The 12,779-nt window shown below is 41.3% G+C and overlaps 1 protein-coding gene across 2 annotated transcripts in view; it reads left to right on the top strand.

Moving 5' to 3' along the window:
- ADAM11 (ADAM metallopeptidase domain 11) overlaps window positions 1-12,779 on the top strand; it is a 241,547-nt gene that overhangs the window by 111,222 nt on the left and 117,546 nt on the right. For both annotated transcript variants that reach the window (XM_069751395.1, XM_069751394.1), the window contains exons 6-8: window positions 7,172-7,232; window positions 10,124-10,178; window positions 11,772-11,827. In XM_069751395.1, the coding sequence (XP_069607496.1) occupies window positions 7,172-7,232; window positions 10,124-10,178; window positions 11,772-11,827 (172 nt within the window). The remainder of the gene's footprint in view (window positions 1-7,171; window positions 7,233-10,123; window positions 10,179-11,771; window positions 11,828-12,779) is intronic.

Below are 12,779 nucleotides of genomic sequence, written 5' to 3'. Positions count from 1 at the left end.
CTACCACAAAAGGCTCGCCAAAACCTTGAAACAAACTGGGAACCTCTGTCAGAAACGATATTCTCTGGAATGCCATGTAAACGAACCACATGCTGGAAGAACAATGGCACCAAATCAGAGGAGGAAGGCAATTTAGACAAGGGTACCAGATGGACCATCTCAGAAAAGCGATCACAGACCACCCAAATGACTGACATCTTTTGAGAAACGGGAAGATCAGAAATAAAATCCATAGAGATATGTGTCCAAGGCCTCTTCGGGACCGGCAAGGGCAAAAGCAACCCACTGGCCCGAGAACAGCAGGGCTTAGCCCGAGCACAAATCCCACAGGACTGCACAAAAACACGCACATCCCGCGACAGAGACGGCCACCAAAAGGATCTAGCCACCAACTCTCTGGTACCAAAGATTCCAGGATGACCAGCCAACACCGAACAATGAACCTCAGAGATAACTTTATTGGTCCACCTGTCAGGGACAAACAGTCTCTCCGCTGGACAACGATCAGGTTTATTAGCCTGAAATTTTTGCAGCACCCGCCGCAAATCAGGGGAGATGGCAGACACAATTACTCCTTCCTTGAGGATATCCGCCGGCTCAGACAAACCCGGAGAGTCGGGCACAAAACTCCTAGACAGAGCATCCGCCTTCACATTTTTAGAGCCCGGAAGGTACGAAATCACAAAGTCAAAACGGGCAAAAAACAGCAACCAACGAGCCTGTCTAGGATTCAACCGCTTAGCAGACTCAAGATAAGTCAAGTTCTTATGATCAGTCAATACCACCACGCGATGCTTAGCTCTTTCAAGCCAATGACGCCACTCCTCGAATGCCCACTTCATGGCCAGCAACTCTCGGTTGCCCACATCATAATTTCGCTCAGCAGGCGAAAACTTCCTGGAAAAAAAAGCGCATGGTTTCATCACAGAGCAATCAGAACCTCTCTGCGACAAAACAGCCCCTGCTCCAATCTCAGAAGCATCAACCTCGACCTGGAACGGAAGAGAAACATCTGGTTGACACAACACAGGGGCAGAAGAAAAACGACGCTTCAAGTCTTGAAAAGCTTCCACAGCAGCAGAAGACCAATTGACCAAATCAGCACCCTTCTTGGTCAAATCGGTCAATGGTTTGGCAATAATAGAAAAATTGCAGATGAAGCGACGATAAAAATTAGCAAAGCCCAGGAACTTTTGCAGACTTTTCAGAGATGTCGGCTGAGTCCAATCATGGATGGCTTGGACCTTAACAGGATCCATCTCGATAGTAGAAGGGGAAAAGATGAACCCCAAAAATGAAACCTTCTGCACACCAAAGAGACACTTTGATCCCTTCACAAACAAAGAATTAGCACGCAGGACCTGAAAAACTGTTCTGACCTGCTTCACATGAGACTCCCAATCATCCGAGAAGATCAAAATGTCATCCAAGTACACAATCAGGAATTTATCCAGGTACTCTCGGAAGATGTCATGCATAAAGGACTGAAACACTGATGGAGCATTGGCAAGTCCGAATGGCATCACTAGATACTCAAAATGACCCTCGGGCGTATTAAATGCAGTTTTCCATTCATCTCCTCGCCTGATTCGCACCAGATTATACGCACCACGAAGATCTATCTTGGTGAACCAACTAGCCCCCTTAATCCGAGCAAACAAATCAGATAACAATGGCAAGGGGTACTGAAATTTAACCGTGATCTTATTTAGAAGGCGGTAATCTATACAAGGTCTCAGCGAACCATCCTTCTTGGCCACAAAAAAGAACCCTGCTCCTAATGGTGACGATGACGGGCGAATATGCCCCTTCTCCAGAGATTCCTTCACATAACTGCGCATAGCGGCGTGCTCAGGCACGGATAAATTAAACAGTCGACCTTTTGGGAATTTACTACCAGGAATCAAATTGATAGCACAATCACAATCCCTATGCGGAGGTAGGGCATCGGACTTGGGCTCATCAAATACATCCCGGTAATCAGACAAGAACTCTGGAACCTAAGAAGGGGTGGATGACAAAATTGACAGAAATGGAACATCACCATGTACCCCCTGACAACCCCAGTTGGACACCGACATGGATTTCCAATCTAATACTGGATTATGGGCTTGTAGCCATGGCAACCCCAACACGACCACATCATCCAGATTATGCAACACCAGAAAGCGAATAACCTCCTGATGTGCAGGAGCCATGCACATGGTCAGCTGGGTCCAGTATTGAGGCTTATTCTTGGCCAAAGGCGTGGCATCAATTCCTCTCAATGGAATAGGACACTGCAAGGGCTCTAAGAGAAACCCACAACGCTTAGCATACTCCAAGTCCATCAAATTCAGGGCAGCGCCTGAATCCACAAATGCCATGACAGAATACGATGACAAAGAGCAGATCAAGGTAACGGACAGAAGAAATTTTGACTGTACCGTACCAATGGTGGCAGACCTAGCGAACCGTTTAGTGCGCTTAGGACAATCAGAGATAGCATGAGTGTAATCACCACAGTAGAAACACAGCCCATTCAGACGTCTGTGTTCTTGCCGTTTAACTCTGGTCAAAGTCCTATCGCACTGCATAGGCTCAGGTTTAAGCTCAGGTAATACCGCCAAATGGTGCACAGATTTACGCTCACGCAAGCGTCGACCGATCTGAATGGCCAAAGACATAGACTCATTCAAACCAGTAGGCATAGGAAATCCCACCATGACATCCTTAAGGGCTTCAGAGAGACCCTTTCTGAACATAGCTGCCAGCGCAGATTCATTCCATTGAGTGAGCACGGACCACTTTCTACATTTCTGACAATATACCTCTATCTCATCCTGACCCTGACAAAGAGCCAGCAAATTTTTCTCTGCCTGATCCACTGAATTAGGTTCATCGTACAGCAATCCGAGCGCCAGGAAAAACGCATCGATATTACTCAATGCAGGATCTCCTGGCGCAAGAGAAAATGCCCAGTCCTGAGGGTCGCCGCGCAAAAAAGAAATAACAATCAAAACCTGTTGAACTGGATCACCAGAGGAGCGAGGTTTCAAGGCCAGAAATAATTTACAATTATTTTTGAAACTCAGAAACTTAGTTCTATCTCCAAAAAACAAATCAGGAATAGGAATTCTTGGTTCCAACATAGCTTTCTGATCAATAGTGTCTTGAATCTTTTGTACTCTTGCCGAGAGCTGATCCACAAATGAAGACAGACTTCTAATGTCCATCGCTACACCTGTGTACTGAACCACCCAAATGTCTAGGGGAAAAAAAAAGGCAAAACACAGTGCAAAGAAAAAAAAATGGTCTCAGAACTTCTTTTTTCCCTCTATTGAGAATCATTAGTACTTTTGGCTTCCTGTACTGTTATGAAAGGCAATTCAGTACTACAATGGACATAGCGGTCAGAGCACATACAGTGATCTGACAATAACCCAAAATCATAGAACGAGCTCTGAGACGTGGGAACTCTGCAGACCGCAATCCCTAATCCTCTCCAAACAACACTAGAGGCAGCCGTGGATTGCGCCTAACTCTGCCTATGCAACTCGGCACAGCCTGAGAAACTAACTAGCCTGAAGATAGAAAATAAGCCTACCTTGCCTCAGAGAAATACCCCAAAGGAAAAGGCAGCTCCCCACATATAATGACTGTGAGTTAAGATGAAAAGACAAACGTAGAGATGAAATAGATTCAGCAAAGTGAGGCCCGACTTTCTTAACAGATCGAGGATAGAAAAGGTAACTTTGCGGTCTACACAAAACCCTAAAGAAAACCACGCAAAGGGGGCAAAAAGACCCTCCGTACCGAACTAACGGCACGGAGGTACACCCTTTGCGTCCCAGAGCTTCCAGCAACAAATTAGACAAGCTGGACAGAAAAAATAGCAAACAAATAGCAAAGAAGTACTTAGCTATGCAGAGCAGCAGGCCACAGGAATGATCCAGGGAAAAGCAAGTCCAACACTGGAACATTGACAGGAAGCAAGGATCAAAGCATTAGGTGGAGTTAAGTAGAGAAGCACCTAACGACCTCACCAGATCACCTGAGGGAGGAAACTCAGAAGCCGCAGTACCACTTCCCTCCACCAACAGAAGCTCACAGAGAGAATCAGCCGAAGTACCACTTGTGACCACAGGAGGGAGCTCTGCCACAGAATTCACAACACTTTCCCCAGAGGTTCTGTCTGAATCACGTATTTCAGAGATTTACACGGAAACCCCGGTGTAAGCGCTTAACGCAGAGCGCATGATAAATGTGCAGCGAGCCTTACTGCGATCTTTGGGAGGCAGAATGGAAAAATGAACAGTGGCTGCTGTCACACACTAAAAGACACTTTTTATTGCAAAAAATGGTTTTTGTATCACCATATTTTGAGAGCTATAATTTTTTCATATTTTGGCCCACAGAATCATGTGAGGGCTTGTTTTTTGCGAGACAAGTTGATGTTTATATTGTTACTATTTTCGGGCACATTACATTTTTTGATTGCTTTCTATTTTGATATTTGGGAGGCAGAATGAACAAAAAACAGCAATTCAGGATTTTTTTTTTTTAGGGGGGGTTTAAGCCGATCAGTGTGTGGTAAAATTGAGAAGGCAGTTTTATTCTTCGGGTCAGTACGATTACAACAATACCTCATTTATATAGTTTTTTGTGTTTCTGAGCTTTTACATAATAAAAACTGCTTTGTAGAAAAAATAATTATTTTTGCATCGCTTTATTCTTAGAGCTATAACTTATTTTTCTTCTGATGGAGCTGTATGGCAGCTTGTTTTTTTGCGGGATAGGATGACGTTTTCAGCGGTACCATGTTTATTGATATGCATCTTTTTTATCGCGTTTCATTCCACTTTTTGTTAAGCGGTATGATGATAAAGCATTGTTTTTTTGCCTTGTTTTTTATTGTTTTATGGTGTTCACTAAAGGCGTTAAGCAGTGAAACAGTTTCATAGGTTGGATCGTTGCGGATGCGGCAATACCAAATATGTGTACTTTTTTTTTTTTTTTAACACAAATATTTATTTATGGATACAATATATATATATATATATATATATATATATATATATATATTTTTTTTTTTAAACATATTTACAGTTATTTAAACATATATATATTTTTAACTTTTTTACTTTCTCCCACTATGGGACTATCATTTTTTGCAAGCTGATTGCTTCTACAGCATGGGGATGCAGCAGCATCCCCATGCTGTACAAACTGTCAGCTCTGCACTGACACGTAAAGTTGCTGATCATGCACTATGTCGTCATGACAACATCCGGTCACCATGGCAATGATTGAGACCCCGTGTCATGCCGCAGGGTCTCTGGTCCAAAGGGCAGACAGGCTGTCAACCCTTTGCCGGCTCCCAGAATACTGCTATCGTGTTCGATTGCAGCATTTTGGTGGTTAAAATGCCAGTAGCGTGCGTGACCGTTCCTGGCACTTAGTGCCAGGTGTCAGCTATCAGAATCAGCTGACACCCAGCAGCGATCACCCACACACCAACTGTGTGCGTGGGCAATCATGCAGACGTAATAATCCATCCCTGATCAAATAGGCCCAGGGCACATGGATGGATTATTACGTCTGATGTCAGCAAGGGGTTAATATTTGGTACAAAAACCTATTTTTGCAATTACAGAGGTCAGACGTTTCCTTTAGTTTTTGACCTTGTTTTCACACACTGTTGCAGATATTTTGGCCCACTCCTCCATACAGAGCTTCTCCAGATCTTTCAGATTTTGTGGCTGTCACTGAGCAACACAATGTTTCAGGTCCCTTCAAAGATTTTCTACTGGGTTCAGGTCTGGAAACTGGCAAGGCCACTCCTGGTCCTTGAAATGCTTTTTACGGAGTCACTCCTTAGGTGCCCTGTCTGTGTGTTTCAGGTCACTGCCATGCTGGAAGACCCAGCCTTGACCCATCTTCAGTGCTCTTATAGAGGGAAAAAAGTTGTTGGCCAAAATCTTACGATACATGACCCCATGCATCCTCCCTTCAATATGATGCAGTCGCCGTATGCCTTTGCAGAAAAGCACCCCCAAAGTATAATGTTTCCCCACCATGCTTAACGGTTGGGACAGTCTTCTTGGGGCTGCACTCATCCTTCTTCTTCCACCAAACACGGCGAGTGGAGTTAATACCAAAAACTTCTATTTTGGTCTCAACTGACTATATGACCTTCTTCCATGCCTTCTCTGGATCATCCAGATGGTCATTGATGAACTTCAGACAAGCCTGGACATGTGCTGGCGTGAGCAGGGGGATCTTGCGTGCCCTGCAGGATTTTAAGCCATGATGGCGTAGTGTCTTACTGATGGTAATGTTTGAGACTGTGGTCCCAGCTATCTTCAGGTCATTGACTAGGTCCTCCCATGTAATTCTGGACTGATTTCTGACCTTTCTTATTCTTATTCCACAAGGCGAGATCTTGCATAGAGCCCCAAACCAAAGAAGATTGGTAGTCATCTTGTGTTTCTTCCATTTTCGAATAATTGTGCCAACAGTAGTTGCCTTCTCACCAAGCTGCTTGCCTAATGTCCTGTAGCCCTTCCCAGCCTTGTGCAGATCTATAATTTTTGTCCCTGGTGTCCTTAGACAGCTCTTTGGTCTTGGCCATGGTGGAGAGATTGGAGTGTGATTGATTGAGTGTGTGGACAGGTGTCTTTTTATACAGGTAACAAGTTCAAACAGGTGCAATTAATACAGGTAATGAGTGCAGAGTAGGAGGGCTTCTTAAAGAAAAACAAATAGGTCTGTGAGAGCGAGAATTCTTGCTGGTTGGAAGGTGACCGAACACTTAATTAAATTGCATTTTATTGCATGAAATATTTAAATATCATACAATGTGATTTTCTGGTTTTTATTTTTGGATTCTGTCTCTCACAGGCGCAGTGTATCAACGATAAAAATTACAGACCTCTTTATTATTTGTAGGTGGGAAAACAGGCAAAATTGGCAGTGTATCAAAAACTTATTTTCCCCTCTGTACGTATTTAAAAAAATATACCTTTATGAACCCGGGTACTGTCATGGATATACTGTAGCCGCTCACATTATTGGACTAATACAATCTCAGTTGAGGTTTTGTGAAGTATTACTACTAATATGATCAGATTATTGTCATTTTTATGTATTTTAATAATTGGGGATCTATTGAAGACATTTTTTCTTACAGTGGAGCATTTTCTGACGGAAGGTTCACTTATACTATATACCCCCAAGAGCAGAAAACCAAGGTAAGAAAAATCCATCCATTCATTATGGTATTTACCCCACAGCATCCAAATATACAGTAAAATGTGGCGTATATACATGACCAGCACTTGATCATTTTGTATTCATTTTTAACGAAAATGGGATAAACAGATAGTCCTGCTTTTTTACTTTTTATTTTTACAGTGTTCACACTATAGATCTGTTGCTTAACCCTTTAAAGGGACTCTGTCACCTGAATTTGGAGGGAACAATTTTGCCTTGTGCAGGCGTGTACTATGGAGGACAGAGAATGAACTTCAATCCAATATTGCAGCCAGCGGGTAAGGAAAGGGTGAATCAAACACCCGAAAACCCTGCCCCTATGGCTGAAGATTGTTCCCTCCAAATTCAGGTGACAGAGTCCCTTTAAGAACCAGGGAAATTTTTGTTTTGGGGCTTTTTTTCCCTCGCGTTTTTCTGTAGACATAGATTTATGATTTTTGCAGGAATGCAGGAAGAGTTGTTGTTATGAATGGCATGATTCATTTTTCCATATGATATACTAAAACACGGGATGAAATGATCACAAAAACAATGAAAATCCAACAGTTTTTTTTTTGGCGTTCACAGTGCAGTAACAATGACCTGAAAATGTCATTGCCCAGGTCTGTCTGATCATGACGATACCAAATATGCATCAATTTTTTTTTTTTCAATTTAAGTGGTGAAATAACTTCTGAATATTGTAAAAAAAACTTTTTTTGATTTGTGTTGCCATCTTCCAAGACCCAATACTATGTTTGTTCCTGGGGCTGAGTGAGGTCTTATTTTTGTGCATAATGAGCTGATGTTTTAATTGATACCAATTTCGTGTACATGTGATGCTTTGATTGCTTATTATTACATTTTTAGAGAGGTGTGGTCTCAAAAAACCCCAATTCAGATGTTTTGATTTTTTTTCTCTTTACAATTGGGTTAATTAATTTTATATTTTATTAGATCAAACATTTAGGCTGCCGTCACACTAGCAGTATTTGGTCAGTATTTTACATCAGTATTTGCAATAACCTTGTCAAAAGAATAGAGTGGACAAAATACCAATACAAAAATATTATAATAAAAATATTACATTTTACTAATAATATTAAAATACATATATAGATTAAAAAAAGGGGGACAACCTAACAACAGAATAAGATACAAACCCAGTGCAATAATTGGAGTGGGTACATGGACACAGTCATAAGCTGATACATTTATCAAGAGAACCAATTAGGCTATGTGCACACATTCAGGATTTCTTGCAGAAATTTCCTGAGCAAAACCGGACATTTTCTGCAAGAAATTTGCATGAGTTTTTTTTTAGCGTTTTGTTGTTTTTTTCCGGATTTTTTGTGTTTTTTGCCCGGAGATTTCCCAATGCAATGATATGGTGGGATATCCGCAAAAAATCCACAAAATTAATGAACATGCTGCGTTTTTTACCACGGAAAAAAAATGCATCATGTGCACAAAAATCGCAGAATGCATTTTAAATGATGGGATGCATAATGTATGTGTTTTTATATCGTTTTTATAGCGAAAAAACGCAAATAAAAACGCAACGTGTGCACACATCCTTAAAATATGGCCCATATATATTTGCAAACCTGCATTCAAAAGTCAATAAGGCAACAATAATAGGATAAAGAAAAAAATCTTATTGCATTATTAAGTCCATACCCAATAATATCCAGTTTCCTCCAGCGAATATATATGGGCTATATTTTAATGGGTTCTCTTGATAAATGTATCAGCTTATGACTGTGTCTATGTACCCACTCCAATTTATTGCACTGGGGTTTTTTCTTATTCTGTTGTTAGGTTGTCCCCCTTTTTTTAATCTATATATGTATTTTAATATTATTAATACAATTTCATATTTTTATTATAATATTTTTGTATTGGTATTTTTTCGCCCTATTCTTTTGAGAAGGTTATGGTAGTATTATAGGGTGATATCCTATGTTTAATCAATTATGAGTTAATTTTGTATCAGTATTTGTAAGCCAAAACCAGGAGTGGGTGATAAATCCAGAAGTGGTGCATATGTTTCTATTATACTTTTCCTCTAATTGTTCCACTCCTGGTTTTGGTTTACAAATACTGATGTAAAATACTGACCAAATACTGCTAGTGTGACGGCAGCCTTACAAACTCAGTACTACCAAATATGTATTTTTTTTTATTTTCCTTATTTCTAAATAGGTAAGTGAGGGGTGATTGAAACTTTTATATTTTTCAACTTTATTTTAAAGTTTTATTTTTTTTACTATATTTATTAGTTATCTTAGTGATCTTGAACCTTAGTTGATTTGAACAGCTGTATTATAGCTGTCACCTGTTGTGTGAGAGGTCTCAGCTCCTGAACTTCCTCCACACATGGACCCCTTCCCAGAACTTTAATTCATTTCACAAAGTGGTAAGGAGTTCATGATAGTTTTCAATAAAGACATGTGACCTTTCCGGGGTCTTTTTATTGGCTGCTCTTCAGTGAAAAGGCCTGCACCCTACGATCATGTCCAGGAGCAAACACAGGCAGAGACAGACGAGGGCCCTGTGCAAGAACAATATATCATCATAATGCACAATTCCACTTGTTTTGAAGGTGATAGTAGGCCCTCTTACATTGTAGACCTCCATTTCACCAGTGTCCACTGCCATCTTCTTTCTCGATAATGTAATAATCTGTCTTCACTGAACACAGATTTTGCCTAGGAATTGAGAATTCTGAGAATAACTGATCAGCCCTAGAGGAAAAAGAAGCAGATTTATCTGATAAGCTATATTATATAGTTGCTTATTTTCATGCATACTATTGATTTATGAAATAAAATGAAACAATGGATACTCTTCAAATTAACAATGGGTGATGTTTTATTTCTCTTTGCAGAAGTCTCTCCCATGGCCACATGTGATTGAAAAGGCAAGAAAATGCAAAAAAACAGGTACATAAGCCTACAACCTGCAGTAACCACCGATCGACCAAACCACCGCACGACCTACTGTATCCTCACCTACTATCCTCACCTACTGTATCCTCACCCATCCCTTGTAGATTGTGAGCCCTCGCGGGCAGGGTCCGTAGGGTTAGTAGTGTGTATGTGCAAAATTTGGGCGCTCTAGCTATTAAATTTAATGGTTAAATCGCGGAAAAAATTGGCGTGGGCTCCCGCACAATTTTCTCCGCCAGAGTAGTAAAGCCAGTGACTGAGGGCAGATATTAATAGCCTGGAGAGGATCCATGGTTATTGGCCCCCCCCGGCTAAAAACATCTGCCCCCAGCCACCCCAGAAAAGGCACATCTGTAAGATGCGCCTATTCTGGCACTTGGCCACTCTCTTCCCATTCCCGTGTAGCGGTGGGATATGGGGTAATGAAGGGTTAATGTCACCTTGCTATTGTAAGGTGACATTAAGCCAGATTAATAATGGAGAGGCGTCAATTATGACACCTATCCATTATTAATCCAATTGTATGAAATGGTTAAAAAACACATACACACATTATTACAAAGTCTTTTAATGAAATAAAGACACAGGTTGTTGTAATATTTTATTAGACTCTTAATCCACCTGAAGACCCTCGCTCTGTAACAAAGGAAAAATAAAAAAACAACAATATCCCATACCTTCCGATGATCTGTCACGTCCCACGCTGTAAATCCATCTGAAGGGGTTAAATAATTTTACACCCAGGAGCTCTGCTAATGCAGCTGAATGAATGGAAAGTAAGTCAATAACCTGTAGTTACCTTCAGTTGCGGTGATGCGCCCTCTGCTGGATGTCCTCATATGAACTCGAGCATGGGAAAATATTCAGAAAAGTACCCAGGCTCGAGTTCAAAAATAAAAAATGCTGCAAAAACGCAACGTGTGAGTATAGCCTAATAGTGAATAGGACTATGCTGCAGTAAGAAATTGTGTCCAAGACGCCAGAGAGAAGATTCTATTTCCTTTATTCATCTGCTTCATCTGCCATTTTGATTGTGCCTGAAAAAGGACGCTTGCTTGTTGAAACATCGCTTTTATGATGCATTTTGGATGAATAAAGGAAATAGAATCATCTCTCCGGTGCCTTGGAAACAATTTGTCTCTGAACTTGCTGGTAATTTGGTGGGAAGTTGCCCCAAAGAAGCACAGAGCCTGTGGAGTGGTGTAAAGGGAGCTACCATTACAGACACTGTGCGCAGCAGTAACAGACAGCCTATAGACTACAGTGGTGCAGGTGCTGTGAATTTTTTTTTTTAAACTCCTTTAAATAACGCAATATTTTTTGCAATACTTTTTCATGTGCCAAAAGTGCTGTGATGTGAGAGCCTGCTGCCAGAATATAGAAAGGTGGGGGATGGGCGCTGCTATTAGAGTAATCCTGGGGAGATGCAGTATGTAATCAGATAATTACTCCACACAGATATACAAAAAAAAAATCACATGTGAAGCTCTTTGTTGACCCCTTCTACTGCTTTTTATCTTTCCTGTTGATCATAGATGACCCTGATACTTGGCTCTTTTTCACCTGCCATCTTTTTAATTTCCCCAGGCTGTATGCATCTTCAAGAAATTCCCAGAAGCTCAAAAATACGGAGGAAAAGGCAGGTTGGTATCATGAGGACATGCTATTTAACTTTATTTTACTGGTTATTAGTGTTTTTTTTGTGTGCATCTGTTGCATAAAGAGTAGTGTTGAGCCACCCCACTAGTGTTCGAATTCGGTTCGTCGAATTGGGGCGTGTTCGAATGTTCGTCAAACGTTCGATGAACACCGTCGAACCCCATTGAAACCAATGGCAGGCAAACACAAACACATACAAACACATAGAAAACACATAGAAAACACATTAAAAGGTGTCCAAAAGCTCACAAACTGCTCAGAAGACACAACAAACACATGGAAAAGTCACAACTACATATAGTCATGCGAAAAGAAAAGAGGTGGAGGAGTAAAAGGAGGAGGAGACACAGATATAGGCATGTCATGCCCTTCTAAAATCAAGAAAGGCTGGAGTAAAAATCTAAAATCACCCTACCAACACCCAGACCTCATGACAAAAAAATGTAAAAAAGAAATATCTTTATGTAGAATGGCGGCAGGTCCATTCAGAACACTTTCCTTAGAAGACGTAGTGGTATCCCCGTTGGGAGTTGTGCCAAAAAAGGAACCCAATACATTCAGACTAATCCACCATTTGTCATATCCAAGGGGCAGGTCGGTAAACGACAACATCAACGCGGAACCAAGTACAGTACTATGTACTGTATCTCCTTTGATGAGGCAATCATGCAGGTCAAGAAGTTGGGAAGGGGCACCCTAATGGCCAAAACAGACATTGAGGGGGCGTTCCGGTTACTACCTGTGCCTCCGAATAGTGTCCTCCCATTGGGCTGCTTCTGTGAAGGAGCATACTACATAGATCGCTGTTTGCCCATGGGGTGCTCCATATCCTGCTCACTATTTGAGGTGTTTAGTTGCTTCCTAGAATGGGTCGTCATGGACGTTTCTAAGGGGGCACATATTATCCATTACCTCAACGACTTCTTATGCCTGGGC

The sequence above is a fragment of the Ranitomeya imitator genome, chromosome 2, assembly GCF_032444005.1.
Source record: "Ranitomeya imitator isolate aRanImi1 chromosome 2, aRanImi1.pri, whole genome shotgun sequence".
Taxonomy (NCBI): domain Eukaryota; kingdom Metazoa; phylum Chordata; class Amphibia; order Anura; family Dendrobatidae; genus Ranitomeya; species Ranitomeya imitator.
The sequence above is the reverse complement of the archived record's forward strand: the minus strand, read 5'-3'. Positions and strand labels throughout refer to the sequence as shown.